General features: G+C 37.6%; 1 protein-coding gene across 5 annotated transcripts in view; it reads left to right on the forward strand.

Annotated features, from left to right (window-relative positions):
• Positions 1-20584, forward strand: part of KIFAP3 (kinesin associated protein 3) — a 129253-nt gene that overhangs the window by 64495 nt on the left and 44174 nt on the right. For all 5 annotated transcript variants that reach the window (XM_057494977.1, XM_057494975.1, XM_036900896.2 and 2 more), the window contains 7 exons: positions 1030-1130; positions 8159-8267; positions 9491-9603; positions 10000-10165; positions 10776-10901; positions 15090-15188; positions 20331-20416. In XM_057494977.1, the coding sequence (XP_057350960.1) occupies positions 1030-1130; positions 8159-8267; positions 9491-9603; positions 10000-10165; positions 10776-10901; positions 15090-15188; positions 20331-20416 (800 nt within the window). The remainder of the gene's footprint in view (positions 1-1029; positions 1131-8158; positions 8268-9490; positions 9604-9999; positions 10166-10775; positions 10902-15089; positions 15189-20330; positions 20417-20584) is intronic.

Consider the following 20584-nt stretch of genomic DNA (forward strand, 5'->3'; position numbering starts at 1 on the left):
TAAAATTCTGTATAGGGGACTCAATGTACAATCATTAATCAACCCCAAGCCTAATTCTCAACAGTCTCCAATCTTCTAAAGTATAATGAACAAGTTCTTACATGGTGAACAGTGCAAGGGCAGTCATCACAGAAACTTTCGGTTTTGATCACGCATCATGAACTATAAACAGGTCAAATATGAATATTCATTTGATTTTTATACTTGATTTATATGTGGATCCCACATTTCTCCCTTTATTATTATTATTTTCAATAAAATGCTGAAGTGGTAGGTAGATACAAGATAAAGGTAGAAAACATAGTTTAGTGTTGTAAGAGAGCAAATGTAGATGATCAGGTGTGTGCCTGTAGACTATGTGTTAATCCAAGCTAGACAAGGGCAATAAAACATCCACGGATGCAGAAGATTTCTCTCAGAACGGGGGGAGAGGTTCTAAGCCTCGCCTCTGTTGATCCCCAATTTCTCACCTGATGGCCCCCCTGCGACTGTGCCTGTCTTAGGTTGTTCCTCCCTTGAGGAATCTTACCCGTCTCTGGCTAACCAGTCATCTTCCGGGGCCATACAGGGAGATTAGTTACACTTTTTTTAAATGTTATAAATGCCATTCTACTTTGTTTATAATTTGCTTTTCCAGTTTCGTTCAGAGAAAGTAAACCCACTTTTTTGTTTACTGTTTCTTGAGCTGTGTTAATCACATATTTTGATAAAACAGTAAGGGAAGGGAGGCCAGTGGTCTAGTCTTTTATAGTGGGCTACTGAAAATGATTGATTCTTAAGTTTGTGGTTATTTTTTTTCAATGTTGTACCTTGTAAAAAGCACATTATCTTCTGGAAAATAGTTCTGTTTCACAGATAATATGCTCTGGACTTTGAAAGTGAAATAGGGTGCTTGAAATTTTTCTGAAAGTAGGATTACATTAAGATTTGACTCAGTAGCTTAAAAGTTTGAATGCATTAATTTGAATGTGTCATACAAAAAATAATTTATATGTATCATTCCCCATATCCACGATTTCTTGTTCCCAGGCAATGAAAACTACAAACAAATAGCAATGTGTGTTCTTTACCACATAAGCATGGACGACCGCTTCAAGTCAATGTTTGCATACACTGACTGTATACCACAGGTGAGAAGTTTCAGTGTTTTTAAAAGACGTTCAAAAAACATGTCTTCTTCACTTTCTTCTCTTGATTTGCCAGATGTCCTTTTCCTTAAAAATTCCCTCTTGAATATAATATAAATTTGTTATAGAAAAATCTGGAAGGTACAAGACAGTGTAAAAATGAAAATAACTTTCTATTTATCCTAAACCTAGAGTTAACCATTTAACATTTTCGTACATTTTCTTTTACATAGTTGGACAATAACATATTAGGATTACATGTTATATTTAATTATATATTGCTTTCTTTGCTTAATAGATAGTAATGATCCTAATAGGTCAACAAAAGTATTCTCCCATATCATTGAACATTCTTCAAAAAGTATTTATAATAGTTATATTTGTTTTTGATTGCCTAAATGTACCATCATTTAAATATTATTAAATTATATGTTTAGTTTTTTCTAGTTTATCAAATAAAAACAGATATAAGTAAACATATAAGCAAATCAAATACTGTGGACTGTCATAGTATGTAAATGTTTATTCACATCTCTGAATTTTTTCTTTAAATTCTTAGAAGAGAATTAGTAGGTCAAAAGGTATAAACACTGTGTATTTGACACATTATGGCCAAATTACCTTCTAAGAACATATAACTGTATTTCCAAATAGCATTTCACTTTTAACAACACTGAATATTATCATTTATCTAAAGGTGGAGTGTCTCTATTTCTTTTTATTTACATTTCTATGAATGTTGGTGAGGTTGAACATTTTTTCATGTTTTATTATCCGTATTATAAATTATCCATTCCAGTGGCTTGCTTGTTAATATTTTTAGTATTAATTAGTAAAATTTGTATATATAATATTATTTTAACTGTCATACCACAGATATTTACCAACTTTATCATTTGCACTTTAATTTTGTTTATGGCTGATGATTTTAAATGCTTTGCATTTGCTGATGGGAAATGCTTCATCAGAATTCTTTTATTTTCATAGCATTGTTCTTAAGAGAGATTTTTGGTGTATGACTCAGTTGCTTGATATATTTCATATGTTAGGTCTGTTTTGAAGGAGTTTAGTGATTTTTTCTTACATGGACTACATAAGCAGAGAGATTCTATACATGTATGATTTTACTATTAAGGCGTTTACTTTCATTGAATCAGTGTTGTGCCATTAATCCATATTAAACTGGGCTCTACTAATTTGTATATCTTATGATTGGAACAATGGTTGGGCTGATTTTTTATATATTTTTATTTTTTATTTTTTGAGAGGGCATCTCTCATATTTATTGATCAAATGGTTGTTAACAACAATAAAATTCTGTATAGGGGACTCAATGTACAGTCATAAATAAACCCCAAGCCTAATTCTCAACAGTCTCCAATCTTCTGAAGCATAATGAACAAGTTCTTACATGGTGAACAAGTTCTTACATAGTGAGTAAGTTCTTACATGGTGAACAGTGCAAGGGCAGTCATCACAGAAACTTTCGGTTTTGATCACGCATCATGAACTATAAACAATCCAGTCAGATATGATTATTCGTTTGATTTTTATACTTGATTTATATGTGAATCCCACATTTCTTGGTTGGGCTGATTTTTAATGTTAAATTATTTTTTCTAAAAAAGGTTATTAAAATAGATAAAATTGTGGATGTAAAATATACAATGGAAGTAACACTTTTAAGAACACTTTAGAACTATAAATAGTAAGTCATACTTATTAAAGTAATTCTTCTTAAGACTCTACTAGGTAATTCATTGTTAGCCTAATAAAAGTTATTATATGCATTTTACTTGAAAATTAATATCTAGTAAAAAATAGACTAAGTTCTCTATTTATTAATTATTACTGGCCATTCTTCTGTTCATCCCAAATTAGTAAAATAGTTCTAAAATTGAATTTGCTTTTCTAGAATTTTAACTTTATCCACGTGGAATTAGAAAACTGATAAATTCTCAAGAATAATTTCTTAACCTTTTGTATGGGGATAAGCTAATTATGCCTGTTTATAGGAAATAGACATCCTTCAGAGAATTCATAGTACCTCTTATCTAGCAAGGCAAAGCTTCTTGTAGAGATAACATCAGACTGTAGCCATTGCAAAGTGTTTCCAAAGTCCTTCAAACCAAGTTCTCAGTGAAAGAGCAGCATGTCAAAGGGGACTTGCTCCGGCCTCTCTCCCGTGTGCCCCAGGGGCTTCCGCTCTGCGGTTTGAAAGCGCCTCCCTTCGCCTCCCTTCCCGGCTTCATGGCTTCATTCAGCATCGGAGCTCCACTGATGACCGGCTGTGATTTGGAAAGCAGCCAAACAAGAATAATGTTCTTGTCTAGATTGACTGTTTTTATCCAGATTATATTTTAAAGAAAATAACATTAAAATAAAAGAGAAATACATATAAACTAAAAAGGGATGGAAAACTTACTTTGTTGAATCTTGGATTTGGAGTTACCTCTTTCATAGAATGTATGATATCAAACATAAAATACAAAACTGTATTTTAAGTGAAGAATCAGAAATAAGAGCCTGTTTAGGTTAATTCTGACACATTATTATTATTGCAGTTGAAATGTAGAAAATTACCCTATATCTTTTCAAGAAAAATATCCATGCATGTTTTCTTAACAGGTTATTTCTGACATTAAAGATTTTTGCAGTGGGATTTTTGGAACGTTTATGATCAGTATTTTGTGAACAAAATCTTCTAAAACTCATTCAATGGTCAACCTTTTTGTGTGTTTATAATTTCTTCTTTTTAAAAATTCAACTTTTTTAGGAATAGTGAGGCCGTGTTACCAAATTATGTTGTAAATATCCTGAAGCTTTCTGGTGTAAAGGTCATGATACTCTAGAATATATTTGTTCTTAAACCGTTATTCAGCCTATAACTCATACTTCATAGGTCCTGATTTTGACACATGTAGGAAAAGTTGACATGGTCTGATTGCTATAGTATGCCAAGTTCATTGTAAAATAAGAGTGCCATGGAAAGCAAATCTGGGATTAAATTGAAATTTTTAAGATTCCTTCAGGAGTTAAAGATACTCCTTATGCACAGGTATTGGCTACTTTGAGTAATGTTTATAATAGTAGTAAAAGTTTAAAGTCATTTCTGACAGCAGTTGATTAAGCTGTTTATTTAATAAAGCCATATCTGAGGTTTGGAATATCTTAGGGTTAATGTAATACTCTGTTCATTTTGAAATTACGCTCATTAAGTTTTGTAGTAAAGATCGTCAAGTATTGGAAATGACTGTTTCAAATGAGAAGCCTAAAATAATTTTGGAAGTAGTAAAGCAACGGTTCAATAGTCATTCATATTAGTTTCAGTAATCAGTAAATGTGGGGTGTGGTCATATTGTTTAATTCCATTAGGTATATATGTAAAGGAGCTTTAAAAACTGTGAAACACTTTATGAAATTAAGATGCTGTTAGTAAAATGCCAAATCCCTGTCATTTTTTTGGACCCACTCATAGTCCAGTTTAAGTATTGCCCTTCTTAGATGTGTCGTGGGGTAAACCTGTAACTAGATTCACTTTTGTGACTTACTCAACTCTCAGAGTGGGCAGCTGTACATTCAGCATGTTTCCCAAAATCATGTTGCTTTTTTTCTTTTGTACTCTTATTGCCTCTAATTATCCACGAAATGTGTACTTTTTTCCCCTATTATGTCACTCTGATGCAAAATTTTGGGACCAGGGCAAGTCTGTCTATATATATGATTTTAATGGTCTCAGTGGGTGAATTGTTTCAGGTGAGCGTCCTCGGGGATAAGCAGGAGTTAATGGTTGTTTTCTCATAACAGTTAAAAGCACACATTACCAGTTCATTGTTATTTAGGCCTCTAAGATGTATGCTTTGTTTAAATAGGTGCAAATGCCATCCAGATGCTTATAAAAAGTATTTATAGGTGCTAGAATGGCCAATCAAAGTACATGTTTAGGCAGTGATGTCACGGTGTTATTTACTGTTACCCTGAAGAGTGTGCAAGAATCTCCCTAGTGATCCACGTCTTCCTCTGCCGTTGTCCTGTTTGGGCCCTCTGTGGTCTACATGCTTCTTTTTAGCTGAATGCTGGTAAACGTCCCTTCTGACAGCCCCTTTGCTCCTGCCTGCCAGTATCCGCCGAAGCTCAGAAACCAGAGCATCACTTCAAACAGCAGAGTTAGCGAGCAGCCAGTCAGAAGAAATTCCCGAGGCCTGCAGAGTTCTGCCATAATCATTCAAAGATGTGTGTGGGGGGCGGGGGTGGCAGAGGCGAATGTGAATGCAGAGGGCTGCGGGGGTTGGCCCCTGGTCACTGGTGAGTAAGTGAAGTCAGGTGCCAGAGAGTCTAGACACGGTGATTTCAGCCGTGAGTCTTTGGTATCCGATACCCAGTATGGGACTTGTCTGATTGAACGCTATTGACTCTTCATGGCACAGGCTGAAGCCCTTTGAGTGCCTTCCTGTTAAATTAGTAAAAGATGACAGTGGACACAGTTGAAACAGAACCAATCTAGTTTTAGTATTTCCTAGTTGTCAGCACTCACACTGAGCTTTTGAATTGCTGTGGGTAATGATCAAATTAAAGACATAATGTTGCATGTAGAGTTTGAACCAAACTACTATTTTAAAATATGAGAGCTTTAATTAAAATTGAAGTGTTTCTCTTTCTTATTATGAAAAACTAATTCTGTATCATGATACTTTTCATTCCCATTTAGTCCTAATTTCTCCTGATTTTGGAGGGTGGGGGTCGGATAAGATTTCAAACCGTAAGTTATTTTTAAAGTCTAGCTCCTGATTATTTCACCATAAGATTTAACATGGAAATTACCATCCCCTCAATAAAAACCCTCCGCTTTTAAACAAATCCCCTATAACCCCATTTTTAAGGGCAGTTTTTATACTGCAAAGTTAATTTCAAGTAAATAGCAACATATATTATGCCTCCTTAAAGCATTGCTTTGATATAACAGATTTGTTATCATAAAGAAGTTTCCTGTATTAGTAAAAGTTTGGAACAAACATAGTGAGGTTTTAATTAGGGCATGAAAAATACACTAATTACACTAAAAATTGTCACCTACATTTTTATTTAATTGTAATGTTAATTGGCAATTAATATGTAGACAGGGAACAATATCTGTTAAATGTATATCCAATAAAGCAAGGTGATTTTATTTATAGAATTTTTTATGTCACGTTATTAAATATTAGTAATTCTTTATCTAAAGATTACATTAGAGCAACGTTTGTGGGTAAAGAGCTACCCTCTGGGAAGAGGCATGATAAGATGCTAACCATTCTCCTGCTATGGTACTTTGTAGTTTTCACCATGTGGTGCATTTTATATATAATATGGCTTTATTAAAATTGTACCCAAGTATTTAATTTTTTTTGGAGCAAATGTAAGTAGATTTGTATTTTTAATTTTGGTTTCCAGTTGCTCATTGTAATCACATACATACAAATACAATTGATTTTTATGTGTTAACCATGCATCCTTTTTGAAACTTGAAAGTTATCTGGAACTAACATAGAGAATAATGAGAACAAGATTTAACAGAATAGGGTCTAACCGGTCAGTAAATAGTTATTATTTGCTTACTGTATGTAAGGCACTGTACTGGACCTCTGAAGTCATGTTGGCCTAAAAAGATATTGTCCTGAGATAAAGCATAAGAAAATTTTAGGTTATAAATTCTAGGATTGATTTCCATATAGTGTTAGCAATTTGATGTAGAGAAAGATATCTTCACATTTTATACACTAAGTTCATTGCTGATTTACCAATAGTAGAACATTAGCATCTCAAAACTATAGCATGAAGTTTGTTTATATCTCCTTTTCTATAGCAAAACTCTGTCATCATGTCAGATCTAGATTCCTGCTGAAGGTAGCCTGCCCTCTTCCTTCCTACTTTTCTGTCTGCTGCTTGTCGTGCTCTCCTTCCCTTTCTCTTATCATTAAATGGAGTTTTTCTCTCATTTTATACACCTGCCCACATGATGAGATCCAGCCTGCAGCTTCGGCTATCTAACATATACGACAATTCCTAAAATTCTACCTCCAATCCATTTCTTCTAAATACAGGCTTGCATTTATAACTTTTGCTGAATATCTGCACTAGACCATCACATAGTAAGCTTAAGCTCAACATAGCTAAACCCAAAAACTACTATCTTTCTTTTAATGTTTTCTCTTGCTCTAGTTTCTCTTTTTTGGTTACAGTTAGTGCCATATCCATGTTGTTGCTCAGGGCAGAAACCTGAGAGTCATCTCTGACCCTTCCTCTCTTTTACTCCCAACATGTGGTCAGTTATCAAACCCATTTTGAGCCTTCATCCAAAATACAGCTCTGACCCATCCTTGTATCTCGGTCCCCATGGCCCTCCTTAGTCCAGGCAGCCATTGTCCCATCTGGACTTGCCTCTGGCCTCCGAGATGGTTTTCCCACATTGTCTTAGTATTTTCTCCCTGGGCCACATCTTTTTGAAATACAAATCTTATCCTGACACTTACTTAGAAGCCTTTAATGTCTTCCCTTTCCCTTAGGATGAAAACAGAAATCCTCAGCATGTACTAGACACTGCACAATCTGGCTTTTACCTTGTGTCTGTCAGTGCCATTTCCCTGCTCCGGCCAGGCTTGCCTTCAGCTCTCTGCGAGAATCATGTGCTTTCCTGCGCTGTGCAGGCCATGTTCTCTGCTCACAATGCTCTGCCTCCACACAACTATTTTAAACTCCTTAAAGGCTTTATCTAATATTTCATTCTCCACTGTATTTGAAGGAATATATTTAACACTGAGCACCTAATAATAGTTCATTAATCTCTTATTCACTGAGTTATTCAAGGATAAGAAGAGCCTACCACTTCTCTGTGTTGAAAATGTAATTGCATTATGTTATTTCCAACATTTATCTAAAATAACACATTGTGATAAAATAGTGTTTCTGGCTTTTTTGTGTTGTGTGTTTTGTTTTTTCTTTCTTTCTTACTTTCTTTTTTTTTTGAGTAAAATATGCCCTGTGTTTTTTGCTAGTTAATGAAGATGCTCTTTGAGTGTTCAGATGAACGGATTGACTTGGAGCTCATTTCTTTCTGCATTAATCTCGCTGCCAACAAAAGGAATGTGCAGATTATCTGTGAAGGTTAGTGCCTTCGAGCTTCATGTTACCGCTACCATAAGGAAATTGGCATATGATAGAAAATAGTAAGGAATTAAGAATCATTGTAGCTATGTAAATCCTATTTTTAGATAGCTTTTTAAATTACAGCTATAATCCTTAAAGTTCAGATAGACTCAGAACATGCTTAGATCATGAATAGTAGCACTTACCCTTCAATAAAATGTTATGAACCAGGGTCAGTTACCTTTAATTGAAATTTGATTTTTAAAAGTATTTTCTAGATGAAGCAAAACTTTTTATTTGCAAGCAATCTGTTGCAATGCAAGATAGTACACTACAAATGTTTTAGGTACATGTTTCTGAATATCTTTGTAAAATGGCTTGTTGTGCATTATGGTATTTCAGAGACTGCTCAACAGTTTTATTTAACGTACATGTTCATTATAAAAGTACAAATGAGTGAATAGGAAAAATCAAAGCCTTTTCCTTACTACTCAGAGGTGATGACAGGTAGGACTTTGGTGCCTTGCTGCTTGCTTCTGCATATTTTTTAATTAAAATAGTGCTCCCCTCTCCCTGTGTTTTTATCTAGGAAGTATCTCCGGAGTTAATGATAGCTTGAATGTCATTCCTTGTGCTCAAGTACTTTAATAAAACATGATTACCAGTAGCTGCAGAACAGTCTATCGGAGGCTCTTCTGTAGTTCAATCTGCTAGTTTGGATAGTTAGTTTGTTACCACTTCTTTTCGGCTACAAACAGTCCTGCAGTAATTTTCCTTTCTGTGAATCCGTATTTACATTTCCATATTCTTAGGATAAATTCCTAGACACCTAATTTTTCTGGATCAAAAAGTATTTACATTTTAAAAATTAGTGGTGCATATTCCATTTACAGAAGAGCGCATGCTGTGTGGTGCCATGTGTGTGGAATTCTGGAACAGCAGAGCTGCTCTGGGCTGAGGAGGAAGAGGGGAAGGAAAAGAAAAGAGAGTGATTTTATTTGGGGAAAGGGAGCGACTGGGGAGGAGCGCGGGGGAACTTCCCGAAGTGAATAGAAAAATGTACACCCTGGTAAGGGTATTGGATACACAGAGGCTTACGTATATCAAAACTAATGTACACTTGAGATGTATGAATTTTACTATGTGTAAAGTGGGAGATTTTTGAGAATTGTATACCAAAAACATCATTAAACTTAAGTGAACCTTAGTTTTATTGGAGGAATTCTGTTTTTCTCTATCAGGAAATGGGCTGAAGATGCTCATGAAGAGGGCTCTGAAGTTCAAGGATCCATTGCTGATGAAAATGATCAGGAACATTTCCCAGCATGATGGACCAACTAAAAATCTGTTTATTGTAAGTATGGTTTTTGGCTTTCTGTCTAGTAAAATAGTCTGAGAACCGAGGCTTTCAAGCGCTACTTGAAAGAGATAGAACGCTGAGCGCTCTTTGAGGGCTGACCCACAGCCCAGGCCGGCTCTTCTGTTCTCGGCTCCCTTGTGAGCTCAGCTCTTGGAAACCTCGACCCTCACTTTAATGCGGGTTTTTTGCTCTGTACCCCGAAGCCTCGCATCCTCACTCCAGTTCTCTTGCCTAAAATCAGTTCATCACAGACTCCGCAGCAGCCTCACTCAAGGTCATTGAAACAAGAGAATCACATGTGACACATGTTTTTCTTCCTATAGGTCAAATTATTTGATTGGTTCTACTTTAGAAATCATTGAATTCATATTAAAATTCTATTTTATCCAGGATTATGTTGGGGACCTTGCAGCCCAGGTCTCTAATGATGAAGAGGAGGAGTTTGTGATCGAGTGTTTGGGAACTCTTGCAAATCTGACCATCCCAGACTTGGACTGGGAATTGGTTCTGAAGGAGTACAAGTTGGTTCCCTACCTCAAGGACAAGCTGAGACCAGGTGCGTGCCGTTTCCCTTCTGTGTGGTCAGTCGTCGGGCTCTTTCCTTCCAGTGTGCGTGGGGCTGTCAGAGCCAAACTTCGTGGCCGTCACCAGACTGGACGACACGTTTTCTCCCCGCACCCCCAGCTCTGTTCACTCCAGTTCTTGTCTCTTTCTCCCAGAAAAGCAGGCACTGGGTCTCATCCTACATGTATGTTTTCTCTGTCCTGACAAAATGTTTTCTTAACATTAGCTTCCCTTCCCTATCCTGCCCTCTTCATTTTTTTATCCTGATTTTTTAAAATCCCCAAATATAACACCCCTCTACACACATGCACACAGAAGGCATGCAAACCAGTCTGCTGTTTTCTGTTCTTCTTGCCATTCCTTTGTGTTTTCAAGGACTTTTTTCTTCTTCTGTGGTGTCATCACCCCCCATCCCCAGCCGCCACAGACTTTAATGAGGGAGCGAGTGTGGGGACTTGGAGACACATTTTTTAGCATGCAAAGGATTCATACAAGTTGCTTCAAGAGCTTTCAGTGTCTTTTCTGTGCCTTGAAATTTTGGTCACCCACAAATACTGGGTCCAGACATTTCCATATGACTTCCTGTGATTTGGTTTTGCTAGGCGCTGCGGAAGATGACCTGGTTTTAGAGGTGGTCATTATGATTGGGACCGTGTCTATGGACGACTCCTGTGCTGCGCTGCTGGCCAAGTCCGGAATAATTCCTGCTCTCATTGAGTTGCTAAACGGTAAATTATAATTAATTTTAATTTACTTTAATGCTGATATAGGAACAGGTCATTACTTTAAAATTTTTAAATACAAAAGAGTCTGTCATCATGAAGTATTATTTTTTCTTGTTACATTAATCATCTGATAGCAACTTAAATTGCATAATTAATAAAAATGAATAAAATATGCCATCAGGCATCAGAGCTTTAGGTTGGAAGGTTCAGAATGTTGCTGGAATTGAGAAAGGACCAGTTTTAGAGAACCTGCCCTCTTGTCACCAGACTTGAGCAACTAACAGTCTGTCGTTTCTTCTTTCTGTTAAGCTTTCTTCTGGTCAAAGTGGATTTCCTGTCCTGTGCAAACCGTTTTTTTAGCATCTTGATTTCTAATCAGGAAAGTTCATTTGGAAGCTGTTCTAAGCATCATGTATGCCCTCCTAGGTCCTCTAAACTTTGTGCCATGAAGAAAGTGTTCTCCGTGCCGTCCACATTGGTTGCTGAGCACTTGACATGCAGCTGTTGGGACCGAGAACCTGAATATTAATTTGATTTGATCTAATTAGCCACAGTGACTTCTGGTTGCAGTGTTGGACAGCAGGAACCTAGACAATCTTCCCCTCATTCTTCTGTTGCCCTTAAGGGACCATGCTTCCTCGTTCTCCATATCATGTACAAAATTCCTCTGAATCTGATGTCGGTGTATCAGGGTCCGGTTCTCTCGGACTGGTGTTAGTTGGCTCGGGCTGCCGTAACAGGCACCACAGCCTGGGCGGCTTATACAACAGAAATTCATTTTCTCATAGTTCTGGGTTGGGAGTCCAGAGTCACCATATCAGTTGATTTGGACCCTGCTGAGGTCTTTCTTCCTGGCTGGCAGGAGGCCACCTTCTCTGTGGTCCTCCCATCCTCTCATGGCAGAGAGAGAGAGAGAGAGCATCCGTGTGAGAGCATGCGTGAGAGTGTGCATCATAGAGTGAGCGTGTGAGAGCGTGTATGTGGGAGTGTGTGTGCATAAGCATGCTTGTGCGAGCATGCATATGAGAATATGTGTGAGTGCATTCATGAGCGTGAGTGAGCGTGAGAGCATGCATGTGAAAGCGAGTGCGTGAAAGCATGTGTGAGCCTGAGCGTGTGTGTGTGAGCATGTGTGAGCATGAGCGTGTGAGCATGCATGTGAGCATGTGTGAGCATGCATGTGAGAGTGTGCATGTGCTCTACCAGCTCCTTTTATGAGGATTCTAATCTGACGGGGTCAAGATCCCATCCTTATGATCTCATTTAACCTTAATTACTTCCTATGTTCCTAGCTTCAGATACATCACATTTGGGGTTAGGACTTGGATACAGGAATTTGGAGGGAAACAGTTCAGTCCATAGCAGATACTATACATTAAATGTAGCTAGTAGTATAAAAGTTAAATATACTAACATGGGAAGCCTAAATAATCTCTTTTCTGTACCAGGTATAATATAATATGCATTCTGCATTATTTAATGGACTTTTTGCAAGTATAAGATCCATAAAAAGTACACAAATTGTGAGCATATAGCTCAGTGAATGTTCAGAATGAGCATGTCTATGGTATTCCCGTTCACGTGAGGAAACGAGGCGTTACTGAGCGTGGAAGTCCCCCTTCTGCTCCCTCCCGGTCATCATCACTCTCTCCAAAGTGGTTTCTAGCCTTTCTTTTATGCCCCGTGGGTCACTTTTGCTTGGTTTTGAACCTTAAACATAATCCAGTTCCTTCCACCCTGGTTCACTGCCGTGTACAGATGTGTGTGTCTTTCCTTTGCTGTGCACATATACCACTGGTTACCTCTCCTGCTGGCGGCTAGTAGAATGGTGGTTTTATTTTGGAAACAAAAGACCTATTATAAATAGTGCTCCTTCGAATATTGTTAAACCTTTCATTTGGTGAACGTATGTGCCCATTTCTATAAGACACATACCCAGGGTAGAATTCCTGAATCGCAGAGTGTACATTGCATTTTAGTAAATAACGTGAGTCTCTTTTCTGAAGTCATTGTGCCAGTTTTTAATCCCACCAGCAGTGTTCAGAAGTTCCAGTCGCCCTCACCGCCTGTGTGTGCATTGCCAGGCTGTGTGATTGTAGCCTTTGTAGTGGGTGTCTCACTGTGGTTTTAATTTGATTTCCCTAATGACTCATGAAATTGAGTACCTGTTTGTGTCTATTGGCCATTTAGGTCTGGCTAATGAAGTGAAGTGCATTTTTGTCTTCTGAATTTAGAAGTCTGATAGGCAAATTCTTTAGCATCACGCATTTTAATAGGTTATCTAGAGATAATAGCTCTCTATTCGAAGTACTCCTCCATACAGTATGTGTGTATTGCCTTTGGAACCCCCTCTACAGCCAGGAGTTTTCAGATTAGAAATGATGAATGGAGAGCCCAGATGGTTGGGAGGGGAAGTGAAGGTTGTGTGTTGAGCTGGAGAGGCCTGGAACACGGTGACCTGTGTCCTTGAATTCCTTGCACTGTGGATTGTGAGTGGGAGGAGGGAAAAGCGTGTGAAGCAAGAGGACATTGGGCTCGGTGTCCACCGTGTTTGATGTCCTCCCACACGAGGTCATCTGGGAGACAGAGAGCAGTACACAGACGTTCGGTGTTCCTGATCAGAACCCAGGCGCAAGTGAGGAGCTCTGTACTGAGCCCAGGGGCCAGGGACAGTGAGCGAGGGAAACCACGTGGAGCAGTCTGGACTTAGGGAGCCCCAGTTTATCCCGCATGACTGGTGGGCGCCGTGTTTGCCTGTAAATCTGCCCCTAAGAGATATCATCACACTGTTGCCAAGAGTTGATAGCAAACTATTAGTAGATGAAATTTATAGTCAGTACCCAAAAATTAGTGTTCTATGTTCTATTGCTTTTCCCAAAATATTTTTATCAGTGGACATCAGCTAATCTATTATAGTCTTTGTATAATCTTAAGCATTTGTTAATTAGCCTTACGATTATATAGCATTCTTTTTTACTATTATAATTGAATAGAAACTAAAATGCCTTAATATTTTATGCCAGTGATTAAAGTTTAATTTTGTTAATAGTACTTAACAAAAGAAAAATACTCATTTATAATAGTCTAATTTCTACCCAAAACTTAAAATTTAGAAGGTATGATCTTTTTTGATTTGTGCACCCCTGTTTATTGCAGCATTGTTTGCAATAACCAAGATACAGAAGCAACCTAAAAGTCCATCAATAGACAAATGGATAAAAAGATACAGTACATACATATAGTGGAATATTACTCAGCCATAAAAAAGAATGAAATCTTGTTATTTGCTACAATATGGATGGACCTAGAGGGTATTATGCTAAGTGAAAAATTAAGAGACAAATACCATATGATTTCACTTAGATGTAGAGTCTAAAACACAAAACAAACAAAATAGAAATAGACTTACAGACACACAGGACAAATTGGTAGTTGCTGTGGGGGTGGGGAAAAAAGTGAGAAAGTGATGTCTTGATCTGGGTGATGGTTGCATGAATGTATGCATGTGTCAGATTGCACCAGGCTGCACACTGAGATCTGTGCACTTTATTGTTCCTCAGTAAAAAAATGGGAGGTATGATCTTTTCTAAGAAGTATTTTTCTCATGTGTAGTCAACATTACAGAGACAAAATAGGACCAGGTTTATTTCACAAGTTACACTTGTTTGAAGAATTCTTATGATGTCCCAAAAAAGAAAAAGTGGTGATGAGTATTGCCATTAGCATCACATTAGGGACATTCACATTAATTACCAATTTCTTTACACTTGGTGGGAAAAAAAGGTGAAAATTAGAGAGAAACACTGTTCGTGCTCTCTAAACCAGTCTTGTCCCTCAGTTCTCCCTTAGGTCTAACCCAGTCTTCTGAGACAATCTCAAGTTGTCTGTTTTAAACACTTTCTCTTTTTTAACATTTTTTAAGCTTAGTATTACAAAGTAATTTAACCTATTTAATGACAACCAAACTTACTAAAATTTCTGAAAATAGGCTATTATGAAATTTCCCTGCTGATCATCATCATGTAATTTAGATAACATGCATAAGGAAGGCACGGATGTGTGCCATCCGCATCTTGTGAATGCTGCACACTGGTGGTCCCTCACCTGTCTGCTTGCCGCGTTCCTGTCCCACTCCATGTTCCCCTCTGTGTCCTGACGTTGTGTGTGTGTGTGTGTGTCGTCTCCTTTCAGCTCAACAGGAAGATGACGAGTTTGTGTGCCAGATCAGCTACGTCTTCTACCAGATGGTGTTCCATCAGGCCACGAGGGACGTCATCGTCCGGGAGACGCGTATCCTTTCGGCGTCGGGGTTCCCTGGACGCTTCCCACACTCAGAGAAGAGCGTCTTTAGGTGTTCTTGTCTTGAGAATGTTCAAATAATGTAGAAAATACCAAGCTTTGAGATAATTAAGAGGCAAGCTGTTTTTCATAGAAGCTGTTGACCCCGAATCTGTATGTAGGCAGAGTATATTGGGAAGAATTTTGTTAACTTGTGAGGCTGTGACTCCTAAGAAACTTAACAAACATATCAGAACTTCCTTCTCAGTTAACAATTCTTAAATTTCAGAGGCTCTCAGGACATTCCTTTAGTCCTCTTACTCATGCTACAGGGGAAAACACGTCTATTTCCAGGACTTCAACTACCCGCTATATGCAAAGTGTTTAATATCTTCAGAACTTCTTTCTTGAGTCCCAGGCATTGGTTACCAGCTGGCACCTGGATGTCTTCCACCTACCTAAAGGGGCACAGTTACAGTGTAGCCTGAAGAATGTTATAGCCAAACAGCCCTAATCTTAAATTCCTGTTGGTTGCCACTTTAAAGTTGCAGGACCTTGGACAAGTTACTTAACCTCTTTGAGCATACAGTTTTGCATGGCCATATTATTATTGAAATAAGAAGAAAACCTCCCACCTCATAGTATTGTTATAAGTACTATAGGACTTAAAGGGTTATAATTGTTCCCAAAACAGAGAGATAGTCACAAGTGGTAGTTTTTCATTATTGCATCCAAATGGGTGCTCAAGATTACTAACATCTTGCACTGAAAAACAAATAATCTACCTCCTGTATTCATATTGGATAATAACAATATCATCCAGTCAGTACCATAGCTGAACATTTCGTGTCTCCTAACTCCATTACTATGCATAATTGGTCATTCATTTATCCTGCAAATATTTATCAAGGGCTGACCATCTAACAGGTATTGTTTTAAGTGCTGGATGTGTAAAAAGTTAGTTCCTGTACTCAAGGAGCTTATAGTCTGATTGGAGAGATAAACTAACAGATAAGAAATATAAAATTACAATCCAGCATGATCAGTGTCATAAAGTATGTGCACAGATCATGGGAAAGGATATGTAATCAAGTGTGGGCACATCAGGAAAGACTGCAATGAAAGTGGTATCTTGCTTGAATCTTTGTGTCTTTGTTTTTTCTTTAATTGTAATAGTCTGCTTGTTTGTATACAAAAAAATACCTGCTTTGGAACTCCACTGCTTGAAATCCTTCATTCTCAAGTGAAAAATCTAAATTCTTCGGCTTAGCATATATAGGTAGCCCTTCAAAACCTGACTTCAGCCTATGTGACTGAAGTTCCTCTGTTAGGCTTACAATATACAGTTTTCTCTTGGCACACCAAATTTCTCATTTATAAGACATGACCCAGCTTGGCATAACTCTCTGCCTCTTGGTGCGCCTAGTCAGCCTCAAGTGCATTTCTCTCCTTTTTACCTGCTGTCGCCAACTCACTGTAGATAAGCTTGCAAGCCAGCTTCTTAGGGAGGCCTTTCTGATCCCGTGGTCCCTCTTCCCAGGAGGAGTGGCTGTTTTCACCGGAGCTCAAGTACTCTAAGTTAGGTATTTACATGCCTGTCTCTACCAAAAGGCTTTGAGCTACTCATGATCCAGACTGGCTTTGTCTTTCTTATCTTTATGTACACCCAACACTTAACGCCTGCCGTGCAGTCAGGACCTGCTGGGTCAAAGGACTCATGTTTCTAAATAGTTAATGCCCTTTTAAAATTAATACTTTGGAAAACTTTTTTGATGATGGACCGTTGCTCAAGGACATTTTGAAGCTCCTCTGGCGTCACACCCGAGTCTGACAGCACGTGCTCTGAGCGCCGTCTCAGGGGAGAGTGCCTTGCTTCTGGGGACGAGTCTGATTTCTGGGGCCATATGAAGTCTCCAGGGGTCAAGGGTGGCATTGACTGGTGGGAGATGCTCGCTTTGATAGGGGCTGTCAAAATGCAGGCAGTGTGTGGCCTTCCAGCTATGTTAGATCTCCTTTTATCATAAAGTAATAAATATCTTTAAAATGTGGCTCATAAAGTAGCTGTCCCAGGAAGAGTAATCCCAAACACACTTTCGAGCTGTGTTAAACATCACTAGAATGAATGAACTTTTCCTGGCTGTTTCATGAAACACCCCTTTAGTATTATTAATAGTTGTTTAATGAAAAAAGGTTCTGTGACCAGTGAGTTTGGAAAACACTGAAACACGTTTTCTTGCTCCAGGGTCTCTTTGGAACCCTTATTATGCTTTTTAGGTTGTGAGTCTCTAGAAGGATATTTTATATATAGAACATTTGTAAAACTACAGAAGACACTATAACTAAAAGGTTAAAAAACATTAAAAGCATAGCTCCCTGAATAACTGGTTTTAAAGAAACCCTTGTTTACGTGTCATTTCATCATTTTTTTCCTGAGGACTAAAGAGTGAAGAGTTAGTTCCTGGTACATAGTGAGTGAGTGTTACTGTCTCTGCTCTGGTCTGTTTAAAATGTACTCTGGTGCCTTATTATCAGGGCTCACAGTATTAAAACAACTTCCATTTGATTTTTCTTCTCAATGAAACTTCATTTTCTCCCAAGTTCAGTTTTTGTTAAGCCATCGAATCTAAATTCAATACTTTTTAAATAGTTATTCTGAAGAATATAACATGCTGGGAATGGTGAGCGTTGGAGGTCATAGGTCTGCTGAATTAAAATTTTTACCAAAGCCATCAAGGAATACTCCTAGATCCGATGCATTTGCCTGTCTTCAGGTTGGGTAAGGGCTGCCTGGTGGAGGGCCAGGGCTTCTGTTGATGTCAGTGACTTTTGCATATGTCGTGTTATCTTGTCACCTAGTTAAAAGTTGTTAAAATATTTCACCATAATCTTAAGCATTTTATTATTTTTCTTTATGAAACCAATATATTTAAATATTTCAAATTAAAAATTTAAAGGTTTATTAGGCAAGAAATCATTCCTTTTCCCATTATTTTTAAATTAGAAAATTTGGTCCACATTGTTTGATATAATTTTTAAATGAAAGATACTTGACATTTGAAATGGTTGGTGTAGGCTAATCTTAGGTAAATATATGGTTTAAATTAAGATGTTCGAAATATTAAAAATGGCTTACAGCACAACTCGTAGGGATTGAGAACCTCAAATTGAGAGCCAGTGCTATTGTAATAATTGATTTTCCTACAGTCTCAACAATTGCAGTGTGGAAAATAACCCAGACTTGACTAGATGCTTTTAGATTCCCCCTGAGAATTTCTGAGATTTTCCTAAGAAGTTCATCTTCATTTTGCCCTCACAAAACCATGTGTAGTGTGTGGAGTAGTTCTCGCTGGACACTGTTCGGTTCTCAGAGCTGGTGGTACTGCGGTGGGCACGATGAAGACCCTACCCTTAGGGGGCTGAACCTTGCAGGGGAAAAAAGAGTAATACTCTTTACCGAATTTTTTACAAAATGAGTTTCAAAGTGTATAAAGTATTCTACACATTTTTTTCTACATTTTAAATGTGCCCCTTTTTTCCCCCCAAAGATTGAGTAACACTGGTCAGTGGGTTAACCTCTGCCTCCAGCGTGGCAAGCGTCCTTCAGTGGCCGCAGGCGGTGTCCCAGCAGCGGTGTCCCTGCTGGTGCCTGTGAGCTGGTGGGCACCCTCCTGGGTGGGCACCCTCCTGGGTGGGAGCTTGAGGCCTGCTCTGGGCATGGGGAATCGTGGCTTTCTCCTTCACTGCTTTTAGAGTCCTTGATGTTTCTTACTGACCGGCTTTTTCCGTATTCTCCCACTTCCACCACGTGTTACATGTACACTCATTTGTTTGCTTTGGGAGTTAGCTCATATTTCAGCAGGTATTCTCACTAAGTTCTACAGGAGGAGTATGTCTGTTTTTCCACTTGTAAGTCTGGTGTCTCCACTTCGATCTCCCTGTCATTTGCTGTCCAGTATATTAATTTCACCTCATTTTTATAACACTTTATGATACTTTAAAATTAATTACTAAACTGTTGCTTTTTAAAAAAACAGTGCATACTTAAAATTGACAATATGTGACCCATTTCTTCATGTACTTTTTTTCTTCAATTCCTTTCTACTATTTTGCTGACTTCCTTACACAATGAATTACATTATTGTAAGTGACTCAGTTTTTGTGCCAGGAATGTTTCTGTTTCTTTAAAGCCAAGTAGTTTTATTAGACTTTGACTTGATACTCCTCACCCTTACTTGATTTTTTTCCAGGTAAGCAAATGTCTCTGCTAATAGGTAGTTTTGTCTTTTTTTTTTTAATTTCAGGAAAGTGTTCTTGAGGTAGGTTTGTAGTGTTTGTCGTACTGCTTTGGTGGCTTCTTCAGGATTTCTGTCGTGTTGGAGCTTCCTTGTCTGTCTTTAATATCTCATTTTTTTATCTTTTATTTCTTAGTTTTGCAAATTTTCTTCCTCTTACCTTCCATTTCCCTTAAACTTTAGTCTGGTTTTATTTATTCTTCTGTTACTGTAAATTTAATTTTTAAATACCTAAATGATTTTTACTTTTATTTTTGGTTCTTTCCTGAATTATTTTTTCTGAGTTTTCTAACTCTGATTTATGTTTGTTTATATATATATATATATATATATATATATACACACTCTATTTTCTTACATTTTTTTCTCTCTGTTTGAAATAGTAGGTTGCAGCTTTCCTCTTTTATGTGAAATATCTTGGGTTTTTCTCTTTTTCTTAATGGGATTGGACTATGATTCTTTTCTGGTACTCTATTTGTGTGAAGTCAGCTTTTAGGAGGGTCAAAGCTACCAAGAACTCATAGCAGCACAGCTCTTGAGCTCCCCCTTCAGTTATTTTCATGATTTCCATGTTTTAAAAAATACAAATGTGTACTTTCTGAGATTTACTGGCTGTTTTTCTTGCTCTTTTTTATCTAGTTTTTTCCTTCCTTCCTCCTTCCCTCGTTCTTTCACCTGTTATCCCTGTTTTTTAAACAAATGAAATGTGAAATGTTTCTGGTCTTTTGTTAATGTTTTTATTTTGAAGTTTGGAGTTAAATTTCATGTTAGCATTTGAATTTAGAGAAATATGGAATCTCCTAATAAGATTGAATAGCCTCCATCTCAAATGCAGTTTGAATCTTTAACCACTTTTATTCAGAGGCTCCAGCATATCTCATAGATCTGATGCATGATAAAAACAATGAAATCCGGAAGGTCTGTGATAATACATTAGACATTATAGCGGTAAGTAATTTTTTTTTTACACAAAGTATAATGGTCTTCATCTGTAGAGAGAAGAGACATCGTACACCTACGTAGAACTTTGTGCTCAGTGTAAACACAAATTTCTATTTTGGTAAAGATCAGAAAAAACAGTGATACTAAATTCACTTTTTAAATATTTTTAAGCTA

Source organism: Manis pentadactyla, chromosome 19 (assembly GCF_030020395.1).
Source record: "Manis pentadactyla isolate mManPen7 chromosome 19, mManPen7.hap1, whole genome shotgun sequence".
In the NCBI taxonomy this organism is placed as follows: Eukaryota; Metazoa; Chordata; class Mammalia; order Pholidota; family Manidae; genus Manis; species Manis pentadactyla.